At 47.9% G+C, this 13,534-nt stretch overlaps 1 protein-coding gene across 4 annotated transcripts in view; it reads right to left on the bottom strand.

The window, feature by feature from the left end:
- ABCC8 (ATP binding cassette subfamily C member 8) overlaps positions 1–10,914 on the bottom strand; it is a 72,081-nt gene extending 61,167 nt beyond the window's left edge. For all 4 annotated transcript variants that reach the window (XM_006904729.2, XM_006904730.2, XM_025046411.1 and 1 more), the window contains exons 1-4: positions 10,767–10,914; positions 9,344–9,485; positions 4,922–5,043; positions 711–877 (exon numbers count right to left, since the gene is read on the bottom strand). In XM_006904729.2, the coding sequence (XP_006904791.1) occupies positions 711–877; positions 4,922–5,043; positions 9,344–9,485; positions 10,767–10,914 (579 nt within the window). The remainder of the gene's footprint in view (positions 1–710; positions 878–4,921; positions 5,044–9,343; positions 9,486–10,766) is intronic.
- Between the last annotated feature and the right edge of the window lie 2,620 nt (positions 10,915–13,534).

The raw sequence follows: 13,534 nt of genomic DNA, 5'->3' as shown, positions 1-13,534 counted from the left end.
TCCTAAGAGATATCTGTTGGATGAGAAAAGCAAGATGCAGAAAAACATGTACATGATTCCATTTTTATGGAACAAATATTGAGAGAAAAAACTGCATACATATGTGTTGAGGAAAAAACCCTGAATAGATACAAGTGTATGATATTATAGTAATAGAAACAAAAAATGGAAGAACATATACTAGGTTGTTAATTTGGGTTACCTGGGGAGGAAAAGGTCAGGGAGGGGAGGGTATGAATCTGAGAGAGAGAAAGGGGGTAAGCAAATATGATAACAAAACGAAACAAAAGACATGTGTGCAGCCACATTTACTCATTCATGTATATGTGTAACTATATTAATATATTAAAATAAAAACAAGTATCACTCCACACACCAAGAAAATAGTCAAATAAACCTGAAGAAGCCAGTACCTGAAGCTTTTATTTACTCTCTGTGGGATTAAACCCAGACTCTTATAAGCCTGGCTAACACAACCTGTCAACACCTCTCCCTCTGAGCAGTGAGGCTGGATGAAATATTTTCCCCTAAACTTCTCCCACTGGCCTCAGCTTCCCTTTTGGGAGCAGATAAAATAAGCTGACTCCTTCTAGGGCTTGGTTAAGAAGCAGAGTGGGGGCCCACGCCCAGCAGCAAGACATTGGTCAGAAGCCTGGCTCTGGCCCAGCTGTATCCTCAGGTGGGTGGCAGCCCAGGAGTAGCCTGCTTACCCTCACCCTGATGACGTTGACCTCCACGAGCAGCAGCATCCCGTAGAGGATCACCAGCAGCCCCGTGAGGCAGAAGCGCAGCTGCGAGAAGCCGATGTTGTGGTCATAGAACTTGACAAACTTGATGGTCTTGGTGATAAAGGCCAAGGTCCAGTACACTAGCAGGGCTGCCGAGGATAGAGAGCACAGAGGATGTGTGTGCACAATCTGTGTGAGTGTGTGCGCACTCATGTGTGTGCAAGTGTGTGAGAGGAGAGAAAGTGTGTCGGAGAGGAAATATATGTGTGAACAAGCAAGTGTCATAGATGTGTGTGCACATTTCTGAGTAAAGGGATGTGCATGTGCGAACACATACGTGTGTAATTTTGAGATGATGTACATACATTAAAACATTCATAATAGGCATGTTCAAAACATTAATAATCTTGACCAGTCAGGCTGGTCATCCTTTATAATAAATAATCATAAGAAAAACTAGAAAATTATTTCTTGAATTTAACTAAGTTTAGGCGCTGTGTCAAGTAAGAATTTTAAACGTATGATCTCACTTATTCCTTACAATCACCCTGTGACAGAAGTATTATATCACACTCCCAATTTAACAGACAAAGGAATTGAGGCTCAGAAAGATTAGGTAACCGATCCAAGTTCACATAGTCATTAAGTGGCAGGGCTGCCAACAGTGTCCAACCTATGATGGCTTCCTTGTGGATTTTCCAAGCTGGAAAGATCTTAACGTTTCTTCATTCTGGCCCAGAGAGAGGAGGTAACCTGCCCAAGCTCACTGCAAGCTAGTAACGGAGAGAGGGTGAGGGCCTAGGTCCCTGGCCCCTAAGTCCAGAACCCCCTACAATATGATGATGTTCCACGTAGGGGACTGAGGACTACACAAAGGTGAGTCACAGACCTGTGAGGCAAGTGTATATAGTGATTAGAGCTGGGCTCTGCAGCCAGATACACCTGGGCTCAGATCTTGTGATTTAATAGTAATGTGACTTTAGGTAAGTTATGTAACTGATCTAGGCCTCAGTTTCCTCACCCAGAAAGTGGGGATAATAACAATACTGCGTCAGAGATTGTTGTGAGCAATGAATGGAAAGCATTTAGCACGGTGAGCCTGGCATGCAGTAGGTGTTCTTTGGACATTAGCTGTTAATATTTTTATTATCTCCAGATTTCAGATCTGGGTCTGTAAACATTAGAAGCTACCAGTGGAGTTATCCTCTTAATTCCCACCACCACCACTCACCAATAGAATACTGGCAGCAGGCAACAACAATAAAACAGCACCCCTTTAGAGGGTGCTTTAGCACAGGCAGCTCCTTTCCTCCTCACTCCCTAGGCCATCTGTAGATAAGGTGAACCTAAATCCCCTAGAGTTCTTCTCTATAGGAACCACAGAGAAGTAAGGAAAACTTTACCTTGCCCTCCATCCTTAGGCATTCTTGGATGTGAATGTCAGGGCATCTCTTGGAGACAAAAGCTGGGGTCTGCCCCAGCCTGGAGCTGGGCAAGAAGCTAAGTAGATACTTGAACTAGCCTGGGCAGGGCCAAATGCCCTTTATCTCAGGTCCCTGGGTGAGAGCATTAGGACAGAAGGCAGAAGCATCCTCGGGACTGGGATGATGTTCTCTCAGCTCAGTCTGGTGTCTAGTTCATGAGAAATCCTGCGGATGGAGGCCATCCCTCTGCCTCCACTCCCTCAAACACTCTATCCCAAGCATCAGAACCTCTTTTGCCCTTACTGAGGGTCACTTACTGGGGCCAAGACTGGACCATATGCCTCACACTGGTCTTGCCTCTAACACTTAAAAGAAGCGATCTGATCTGATTTTCATAACAAGCCATCTGATCTGATTTTCATAACAACGACTTAGGCAGGGACTAGCTATTCCTGTCTGGAGATGGAAACCAAGGCTCTGAGAGCCTGACTGTCTTGTCTGAGGTCACACAGAGAGTTAAAGGTGGACCCGGGACTAAGCCCAGGGGGTTATTTCCACAATCCCATCCTACACTGCTGAGCCCTCAGTCTGTTGACAGACAGAGCAGCACCTGGCAGAGGTTTAGTGCTTGACTGAAAAAGGGGGAAAAGAAAGAGAGTGGTACAATACAGGGGCTGCTGGGGAGGTTTAAGCTCAGACTCCTCATTTCTCCTGCTTCTTCCCTCCCTTTCCTCTCCCTCAGCCCCACATTCTACCTATTACAAAGTTATGTCTATTTTACCCCCTAAATATCTTGAATTCATTCACTTCTTTCTATCCCAGAGGCTACTGGAGGCTACCTGGGTCCAGGCTGTTATCATGTCTCCCCTGGACCATCTTGAGACCCTTTTCATGGTTCTCCTACTCCCTCTCCTCCAATCTAGCCCCCACAAAGCAGTAAATATAATCAAATATGATCTCAGTGCACTCATGTTCAGAGGAGAATTATTCAAAATCGACAAAGGTGGAAGCGACTTAAGTGTCCATGGACTGATTAACGGATAAACAAAATGTAGTATATACATACTATGGAATATCATTTGGCATTAAAAAAGAAGGAAATTCTGACCCATGCTACAAGAGGATGAACTTTGAGGATATTATGCTAAATTAAATGAGCCAGTCACAAGAGGACAGAATAGTGTATGATTTCACTTATATGAAGCACCTAGAGCTGTTAGATTTCTAGAGACAGAAAGAATGGTGGTTGCGAAGGGTTGAGGGAAGAGGGAAATGAGAGTTATTGTTTAACGGGTATAGAGTTTCAATTTGAGAAGATAAAAGATGTTGGAGATGGATGGTGGTAACAGTTGCACAACAATATAAATGTACTTAATTCCACTGAGCTATACACTTAAAAGTGGTGACTAGGGTAAATTTTATTTTATGTATGTTCACGCATGCATGTGCAGACCTGCAATTTCTATCTCTGGTCCACACGCAACCTGAAGACCCTTAGACACACAGTTCTCAGAAACGTTTAAGAGCCTGCTGGGGTGCCATACCTCTGGGATTTAAATCCAGCTTCGTTCCTTGACTAGCTGGGCACACTAGTGCAAGTCACTTAACCTCTGAGCCTCAGTTTCCTGATCTGTAAAAGGGAAATAATGATGGTACCTACCTCACAGTGTTTTTGCAAGGATTAAATGAGTTAACATATGTAAAATGCTTAGGATAGTGTCTGACACATGGTAAGTGCTAAACAAGTGTCTACTGTTAGAATTTTTAACCTGAGTTTCAGTGTCCGCATCTATAAAATGGGATAGCAATAGTACCAATAGGGTGATTGTGGGAATTAAGTGAGATAATTCATGTAAGAGCTTAGCACCGAGCCTGGCACATAGTACATGCTCAATAAATATCAATAGTCATCACTATTGTTTCTGCCTGGGACCTAAGCCATGCGGTGTCAGTTTTTTTTTCTTTCCCGAGTCTATCTAAATGTCAGCAAATGCAGGCTCTGGTCCTGGGACCTTTCTCTTCTCTCTCCAGGTGACTAAATCTAGGCTCAAGCTTTAGATGCCACCTATAAGCCTGTGACTGTTTAATATGCATCTCCAGCCCTGTCCTCCTGAATGTCTAACTCATTTATCTAATTGTCCACTTGATTCTTGAGTAGGCATCTCAGCGACATCTCACACTCAACATGCAGACCAAAAACTTGGTCCCCACTCCACCTTAATACCTATTCCTTTGCCATGTTGGTTATTCATACGACTGTTTGCCCAGGTGCTCAGACCCAAAGCCTAGGAGCAAGTCTTCCTTGCTCCTTTCCTGGATCCTGACCTCATCTCCAATCATTCTTCCCCTTGCTCATTTGGTTCGCCCCCACTGGCATCTTCGCCAAGTTTATTTCTATCAGAGGCCTTTGCACATGCTATGTCATCTGCATGGAACATTCTTCCCCCAAATATTTGCATGCTCACCCTTTTCAGAGGCCTCCCCTATATAGTCAGCAACATCGTCATCGCTCTTTACCACTTACCCAGCTTTATATTCTTCACAGCATCATCATTACTTGTTTGTTTGTTTATTTATTTACTGCCTTTGCCTGTCTGTCTCCTTCATAAGCTCCATAAGCTCCACGATGGCAGGGAGCTTTTTCTTTTCTACTTCTAAATCTCTAGCACTTAGAACAGTGCTTGGCACATAGGAAGTCCTCAGTAAACATTAAATGAAGGTAATAAACGGAGGCACCTATCCCTCCCCCCACCTGTTCCCCTCCCCTACCTATCAGCAGCTTGGGGAAGTTGGAGGTCTCAATGTTGTGATAGTAGACCACGGAGGTGACAGCAGCCATGAACGCCATCCCGGCTGGCATGTACAGGTGGAGATGGCGGGATTCGGTCACCCTGAGATGGGGGGTGAGGGGTTGGAGAGAGAGAGACAGGGAGAAAGAGAGAGAGAGCAAGAGAGAGAGAGGGAATGTAGATGTGCTGAGTACCCCAACAGAGCAGCTCAGGCCTTGGGCTAAGGGCTCAGCACACAGTGGGGCCTCCAGGACACCTGCACAGCTCCACACCATATATTGGCAGCTCTGCCCAGCCCATGCCCTAAATATGCCTGTTAACTAAGGAGCCCAAAAGTCCACGCAGAGATGCTATGAGGGCCTGGTGTTCAGGCTTTGAAATTCACGGCCTCCTCTCCCTGGGTTCATACTTACAGAACCTGGCATAGAGAAGCAAGCCTTGGCAGTTGCAGCTACGAAGCCTCTGGCCTAGAATCACTTGTTAGAAAGTGAGCAAAGAAGTTCACTCCCAAAGCTGGGTCTCTGTCTTTGGGGTCCTCTGGGCAGTACAGGGACCTGTACATCACAACTATCTTAGTGACAGCCCCATTTAACATGAACAGCATAAGTCAGCATTGGCACCCCTCCTCAGGTGGTGTAACATATTTAGTTAGTCAATATTTACTGAGCATTTACCATGTACCAGGCACTGTTCTAAGTACTTGATGTATGTTAACTCACTTCATCTTTGTAAAATCTCATGAAGTTGGTACTCTTAGTCTCCTCATTTTATGGTTGAGGAAACTGAAGTATAAAAAGGTTAGGTAACAAGCCCAAGGTCACTGTTTTTGTTTCCTTCCTTTAAATGGGGATGGAGGCAGTCAATACCAGCTCATCACCTCCCCACTTTAACTCACAGAGGCCTTGGTGCATGGTCTCTGTTCTGGTGATAAGACATGAGCTCAGGCTCCAACTTCCCCAAGCCAGAGCTCAGGCTTCCCCATGACTGGTGAGGAGTCTTACCTTACTTGGCCCTGATCATAACCTTCCAAGGCTCCCTACTGTAGATAGCAAAACTCACGGCCTGGCACCAAAGGTTTAATGATGTGACCTAAAACCATTTTTCTACCACTGCCTGGCTTGTTCTTTCTACTGGAGCCATGTTGGGACTCCCTGTACCAGAATGCCTCCTCCAATCTCCTACCTCAGTGCTGCTCTTGCTTGCTCTGCTCCTTCTATCCAGCATGCCAAAGGTCCCTGCCCTTGAGAAGCTGACAGTAGGGATGGGGCAACAAAGCTAAGAGCTAACTGTCTGACCAGACAGTGTAGGGAAGCGATATGGCAGGTGGACAGAGGCTGAGAGCACAAAGAAGGGGGCGGGCAACCAGGGAAAGCTTCACAGAGGAGGTGGCACCAGGCTGGACTCAGAAGGATGAGCAAGAGTTCAACAGAGAAGGAGGAGGGAACCTGAGGAGAACCATGTTAGAATCTCAAGTGGTCTGGGGTGGGACTAGGGTGTAGGTCAGAGGCAGGGTGAGCTGTTTACCGGATAGCATGCTCCTCTCCTTTCTTGCTAAGAGAACCATAAGTTTGCTCCAGCAGCAATATGCCTAGCCCCAGGAATGGTTGGTGATTGGTTCAAGCAGCCATGCAATTCCATACTCCTTTGCCAGTGATTGGTCTAAGAGTGGTTATATCACCTGATTCTGGCCAATGAGATGTAAAGGAAAGTCTGCAGAAGCTGATCTCCCACATAAGGAAAAGGTATATCCCTTTGTCCTTGCTTGAGTGATACCCACAGCTAGGCAGCCTTCTTGTGACCATGGGGGAAGATATGGCCGACACACAGGGGGCATCGTAGAAAGATGGGAAGAAGCTGGGTCCCACATGCCATTGCTAAGCCAGCACACCAACTGAAAAAGGCAACCTTCAGATTTCTTGTTAAGTGAGATTGTAAATGTCACTATTCTTTAATCTTTGATTAGTAGATGGTCTCAGCCAAATACTGATACAGGAGCTACAAGGCAGTCAGTCACTAGTGGGGACACTGCAAGCAATCAATACTCTGCCCAGGGGTTTTCAAAACTCTTGCCTCTGTACTCCTTGAAATAATTTTGAAAAACTCTATACTGTCTCATGCATTCTTAAAGTGACATCTAAAATGTTATATCATTAAGTTTAAATATTCCTTTTTTTTGCAATAGGAGATAAAAATGATAAACATTTTATAAAATGAAATAAAATGAAGAGTAACCATACCTGAAATAAATGTTTCATGACATGACTTCATAAAATGGGTTTTGGTTGCTTTACTGAATAATATACACTGAGTTAGGTAAAAAAAAACTTAGGCTAAAAATTTTATATATGGGCTTTATCCAGTGTATGTGGTCTGGGAAAACACTGTGTGTGTGTGTGTGTGTGTGTGTGTGTGTGTAAAAGTTTCCTCATTAACATATACCTCTCTGGTTGTTCTGAATTCAGAGTACCGCATAGAAATAATACCCAAAGGAAGACAGGAAGCCCTGTCCCCTAGACTTCTAGGCAGGTCTGTAAACCTGGGCTTGGATGGATTGGGAGCACCACTGGGTAGGGTCTGTATGAGACAGTGTAGAGTTTTTCAAAATTATTTCAAGGAGTACAGAGTAGCTTCTCCTCCTGTCTCCTCTCTTCTGATGCCCCTCACTCACGCTCGCTTGTCTAGGGAATGGGCCCACAGATGGAGGCCAACAAACACCAGGTAACAAGTACTCAGTTCAGGAGCTGACCTGCCTGCTGGGGAGGAGATGGTGGTTTGCACTGAGCTGGAGAGGTCTGGGATACAGGTGCAGCCCTCACAGGAGGGGCTGCTAGACACCATAGGAAGGAGTCCAGGACCTGATTCATTCCAGTCTCCCACATTCCAGGAAAGTACTATCTGCCGAAGGCTTTGCCCCTCTGTGCTCTACACCCTATTTGTGCTCTACTTTCATCCTCCATGGCCCTGTGAAGCAGGCAGGGCAGAGATTATGATGCTTATTTCACAGATAGAGAAAGTGAGGCTGGGTGGCTGTCCAAAGTCCCATAGCTACCTACAACTTCTATAGATAGCAGAAGCGCTAGCAGAAAACTCAGGCCTACTTTCTCCATGGGCAGAATGTCTTCCTCTCTGTTACCTGCTAATTATAACCCAGTGAATATTTCTGGCCTGAGGGCTCACAAGACATCCCTTCCCTCTCTAGCATTTGTGTGCTTTGGAAGGGGTGTTGAGGGTGGGGGGCGAGAGGAGGGCTTGTCACCTCTTAGTTATATGGCAGTATGTATCCTGGTCTTCTTGCTGGTTTGGGGACTTTGATAATTGGGAGGAGCTCCAAAGCAAGCAGTCATCACAGAAATTACTGCTGAAGCCAGGATGCAGGGACTTTGCGAGTGGAAAGGTGGGGAGATGCGGGGGATCCCATACCCTTGTCATTCAGCTGCAGGAACCAGGACTGGCAGGAGTGGAGTCTGGGCATAGTCTGATTCCAGCTCAGAGAGGTCGGCCCTCAGATATTTAAGCCACAGGGCCCCTACTCTCCTACACCCCGTCACCCAGGCAGTTGCTGAGCCTCGCTGATTCTTCCATTCCTCCTTAGTGACATGGCTGGTTCACTTCCTCCTTCTGCTCTCCCTCTCTCCCCCATTGCTGACACACCATTTCTGGCTGCTATTATCTTTCACCCAGACTACTGCAATCACCTCCTAAGTGCTGTTTCTACCTTTAGTTTCTCTCTGCCTGCAGCCTCCTCTGGATACCCCGTAGGGTTCTCACCTAAAAGTTCTGTGCTGCTTACATCTCTCTTCTGTTCCAAACTGCTGACAAAATCCAATTCAAACACTCAGCTTGGCATTGGAAGCTCTCCTGGAGATGCTTCCAAGTCTCAGCCTCCATCACTCCCCTCATTCCCCTGCCGTGTTTCATGCGTCAGCCTGCTGCACTGCTCCCACCCCACCTGCTTTTCTAGGTGGTGCCTTTGTTCCTACAGGCAGGGAGAGCTCACTGTGAGGCCACTGGAGGCCAGGCTGAGGACTTGGGACTTTATATACAACTGGGAACCAAGGAAAGATCTTAAGCAAGAGTGATTTTTTTCCCCCAAGAAGGTAACTCCAGCAGCTTGCAGAGGAAGCTGGGCATCTTCCACAGGAGCTGGGGCACTCTAATAGGCTCTAGGATGATTTCATTGGGTCATGGCATGCAGATCCAGGTTCCTTTCACCCCAATGCAGTGAGCAGGGCCTGGGTCTCACTTGTGTTCAGTGCCTGGCAGAGAGCCAGGTAAACAGTTGCTGGATTTAGTAGCAAATGATACTGGCTCATGGAATACAGGTAAGTTGGGATCTCCCTGAGCCTTTCAGGAAGCACCCTGGAGCAGATCCACTCTCCTGAGTTCTCAGAGGGTCACTCACCCATCAGACAGGATGCCCTCTGCGATCTCGCACACCAAGATGAAGAGCAACATGAAGGTCAGGATCCAGCGTAAGTTGTGCCCAGGGAAGTGGAGCCATGTGCTGTGGTGGATGTGTACCTTGGAGCTCTGACTGCCCCATCCTAAAGGAGAGACAAGAAGAAGAAGAGGTGGGAAGGCTGGTGCACTGGGGGGAGGGTGCATGAACCCTAAGAAGGTGCTTAGGTACTGGGTCCATATTAGGGTGAAGATCATACCTATTCACACTCCTGTGCATGAGAATGCCCGAGTCTGGTACACATGAACTCAATGTCCAAGCATGAAGCCTGGACCTGCCAGACTAACCTTTGCAGATACCCATTTTATATGCTGATCTCTTCTGTGACAAATTATTATGTAAATAAACCATGTGTTTGGGAACAGAAGTATAAATGCTGGTATAATTTCTGACATATATTTCATATGCTTCCTTATTTCCAATTGTTTTTGTCAATAACTAGCGACTCTTTGCTTCTGCAGCATCCTCTTCTTTTTAATTTTGTGACAGTCTTTCCTATCTTCCCAAGATCTGCTTTTTTTTTTCTTAATCAGAATGAATTAACACATTTGGAGGAGGCAGAGGACACCCTATGAGTTGACAGAGTTAGCTTGGGAAATTTAAAGTCTTGAAGAGAGACGGAAGGGACCCAGTGAAGATGTACGCAGGATTGTCCTGGCAGTGGCGCCCAACTTTGCAGAGGGCTTTCGAAAAGCAGGGCCGCTGGGGGCCTCTGGCGTCCAGAGTCAGGGTCTGCTGGGCGTGGAGCCTGAGAAGTTGCGCTCTGGAAGCACGTGCCCAGCAGGGGAAGGGGATCCAAATCCCCAGCTCCTACCTCTCCTAGCCCAGGGCGAGTGGGACCCTAGGACCGTCAGACGCTATTGACCACTGTCAGACTCTAACCCAAGGAAACACAGAGGTTCGCAGGGCCTCCATCCCCGCCTCTGAGGAGCAGGCTGCACTCCTCCTGGGCCCAGCAGCGGCTGACAGGGAGCGCGCCTTGGGGGAGGGGTGACCCGGCTCCCCACATAGCACCACTGAGGGCGCAGCCCGCCCCTCTCCTGACCTTTCCAGCGCGTACACAAACCTCTGCTTTGCCCTTTCTCCATCCCAGCCGGGCCCTGAGGTAGCAAAACTTGCGGGGGGTGGTCCCTTGGGTCAAGAGTGTCCGCTGTGTTCGCTGCGGGTTCGGGGGAGCCCAAGGGAGTGAGGGGAGGTGTGGGCGTGCGAGTGCAGAAGACCGCAGGGTAGTACACAGAGCAGGGGACCCTGGCAGCGGGGCGAGTAGCGGTCGCGGGGTCGAAGGGGACACTGAGCGGTGCGGCGCGGCGCGGCGCTCGGCGGTGCCTCTGCCCTCCCCTCCTCCGTTGCCCGCGCGCGCCCTCACCGATGAAGAGGATGGGGAAGGTGATGAAGAGCAGGAAGACGTGCGGCACCACGTTGAGCGCGTCCACGAAGCAGCCGTTGTTGAGGACGCCCTGGTCCACCCGGTAGGCGGCCGAGTGATTCTCATTGCCGCAGAAGGCCAGGGGCATGGCGGTGCAGGCGGACGCGGGCTGAGCTGCGGCTTGCTGCACGCGCCTCCGCGCCTCTGTCCCTCGCCGCTGGGCTGCCCCGCCGTCAGGCTCCCGCCCGCCACCCCGCGGGCCTCGCCCCGCCCCGCTCGCCCTCCCGCTCCCCTCACCCCGCCCTGCTGCACTACCTGCCGGGTCTCGGGGTGTGACCCGGATCCTGACGAGGCGGGGCCACGAGGGGCCCCAGTTTCAGTTGTGGCAGCTCGCACACCCAGATGTGTTCGGGGTCCCTTTGTGAGTGCCCCGCTGCGCGCGTGCGCTGGGAAAGAGAAGGAAGGCAGGCTGGGTGGGTGGGCACGCTCGATTCTGGGTGGAAAGGTGGGGGTGCAGAAGAGAGGAGGGATGTCTGCAAGAGTCTGGAGTAGGCGCGTTCCGGGTCTTGAGTATGAGCTCACTGCCCGGGGTGTGAGATGTGGGCTCACCTGGGCAGTGCGAGAGTGGATGTAGTTAGATTGGAGAGTCCTGCGGGGGGCAGAGTGGAGCAAGTCCCCACCCCATGTGGATAAGAAAAGCAGGTTTGGGGCGCTCATAGGTCCTTTACAGCGTATCCAGCGCTTTCAAATATTCAGTCTTCCAATACTTTTGCTAAGTACAGGTTGTAATTTCTCTCCCCCCCCACCCCTGTTTGTTTGGTTTTTTTTTTCTGATGAGAAAACTGAGGCACAGGAAGGTTACATGACTGACCCAAGGTTTTGCTGCCAGCAAGTGGGGAAGCATAACTTGAACCCAGCTCCTCAGATTTTCCCCCTCCACCACCACCACCACCACCACCTTCCCATCTTCCTAAGGCATGCATCTAATACACTGAACCCTCCCTCCCAACCCCCCACCCCCAGCAACTGGCAGGTGAATGGATAAAATGGGTCCTGGCCCAAGGCTGAAAAAGAGGCCGCCTATGCCATCACAACCAGCAAAGCAATTGGAGGCAGCTGGGAGGGGTGGAAAGAGAGAATGTCACTCTAGGCCATATATCTTAATCAGATACAGACCGGTTTAAGGAGTTCAAGGATCTGGTGAAATTGTAGACAATGTTATGCCTTCCTGTACTTTTCAATTTGAAGAGATTCTCACAGGTCCATGGACAAAAGAGTTTACATCTTACGAAGAAAGAACAGAAAATGGGATTTTAGTTTAGCTTTTAGAAGAATTTCCTGAGTTAGGGGTATGGAGCATAAGTGCATAATAGGAGGGGCTAGAGGGATACCAAGGGAAGCTGTCTTCAGCCATTTTCCTCCTGGTTTCTCTGAGCCTGTTCTGAGGCTGCTTTGAGATTTAGAGCTTTTATAGGACACTGTCAGGCAAGACCTCAGCTCTGCCTCAGGCCCAGGGAGCAGCCAGGGCAGAACCAAGCACCAGGGCAGGGGGCAAGTAGGGTTGGGTGAACAGCCTGGGGAAGGCGAGAGCTCAGGGTCCCAAGGCTTCAGACAATCTCTGACTTTGGGGAATCTCTTTGAAGCTGAAAGATGTTTCCTGCAGCAACTGCCAAAATAGTGAGAAGTTGGTGGCAGTAAATGTTTAGCACTAGCAGCAGGAGTGAATTAATCTGGATGAATGCAGCTGTTGAAAAGGCGATTGCTGAGTGAGTCCATGTAGCCAAATGAGAAAAACTTATAATGTCAGGTGAAAAAGAGAGAAACAAAATTGTGTGTTTCCTATGATTACAGCCATATTAAATATTTATATTTGAATGCAAGCCTGTGGGGGAAGCTCAGACTTGCAAATGGCTATTGCAATTAGAATGATATGCAGTTATGTTACCTACCATTACTGTGCTTTGTTATTGTTATTACCATTTTCTTTCTGTAAAAACAAGACAAATGAGGTTCAGATTGATGAGATGGTGTGCCTATAGTCACCTTACAAGATTTTTTTGAGTTTTTTTTGTTCCAAGTTTTCTTCAAACTTTTTGCAATGTTGCCAATTTGTTTTTGTAGTTACAATTTCAGCTTTTTATACTTTTAGCAATGCTATTTTTCCTTTTAGTAGTAACAATGTATGTATTTTTAAGTAACAGTTCCCCAATATCCATCACTACAAGTGATGTGATATCTGTGCTTCAATTTCTAAATGGGGAAGATAGTAATACCAACCCCAGAGGATTAAAATGAAATCATGGTTTTAAATGTGCTTTATAAGCCAGAAAGATGGTCCAAGCTACTTCATCCCACACAAGGGACCCTGTCAATCAATGAAAGTTATCTAGTGGTCCTTCCCTTTCTTGGCACCCGGCATGAAATGCCTGGCACAGTTCACACACTTGGCTCTTCAGGGCCATTTGAAAAAAACGAAAAGCCTGGTCCAGCCCAAGCTGGTCCCAAACATAAAGGACTTTTGAAGGATCCTCAACTGGGTCTAAGAGAGTGTTAGGTCTGGAGGCTAGAGGCGGGCACCGTGTTTGCCATCTTTAGCACAAACGTACTGTGTGACTGTGGGCACATTCCACCTTCCCAACACCTAGCTTTGTAGTGAGGATGCTCATCACTATGCCTTCTAGCGTCTGACGCTGGAATTCTGGAGGAAGGGCAAGCACAAAGAGATTGCTCTGAGCAGAGGTATTCCTTCCCCTTTGAGAATTCTCAGC

This window comes from Pteropus alecto, unplaced genomic scaffold (genome assembly GCF_000325575.1).
Source record: "Pteropus alecto unplaced genomic scaffold, ASM32557v1 scaffold120, whole genome shotgun sequence".
Lineage (NCBI taxonomy): Eukaryota > Metazoa > Chordata > Mammalia > Chiroptera > Pteropodidae > Pteropus > Pteropus alecto.
This window is presented reverse-complemented; position numbering and strand designations above follow the sequence as displayed.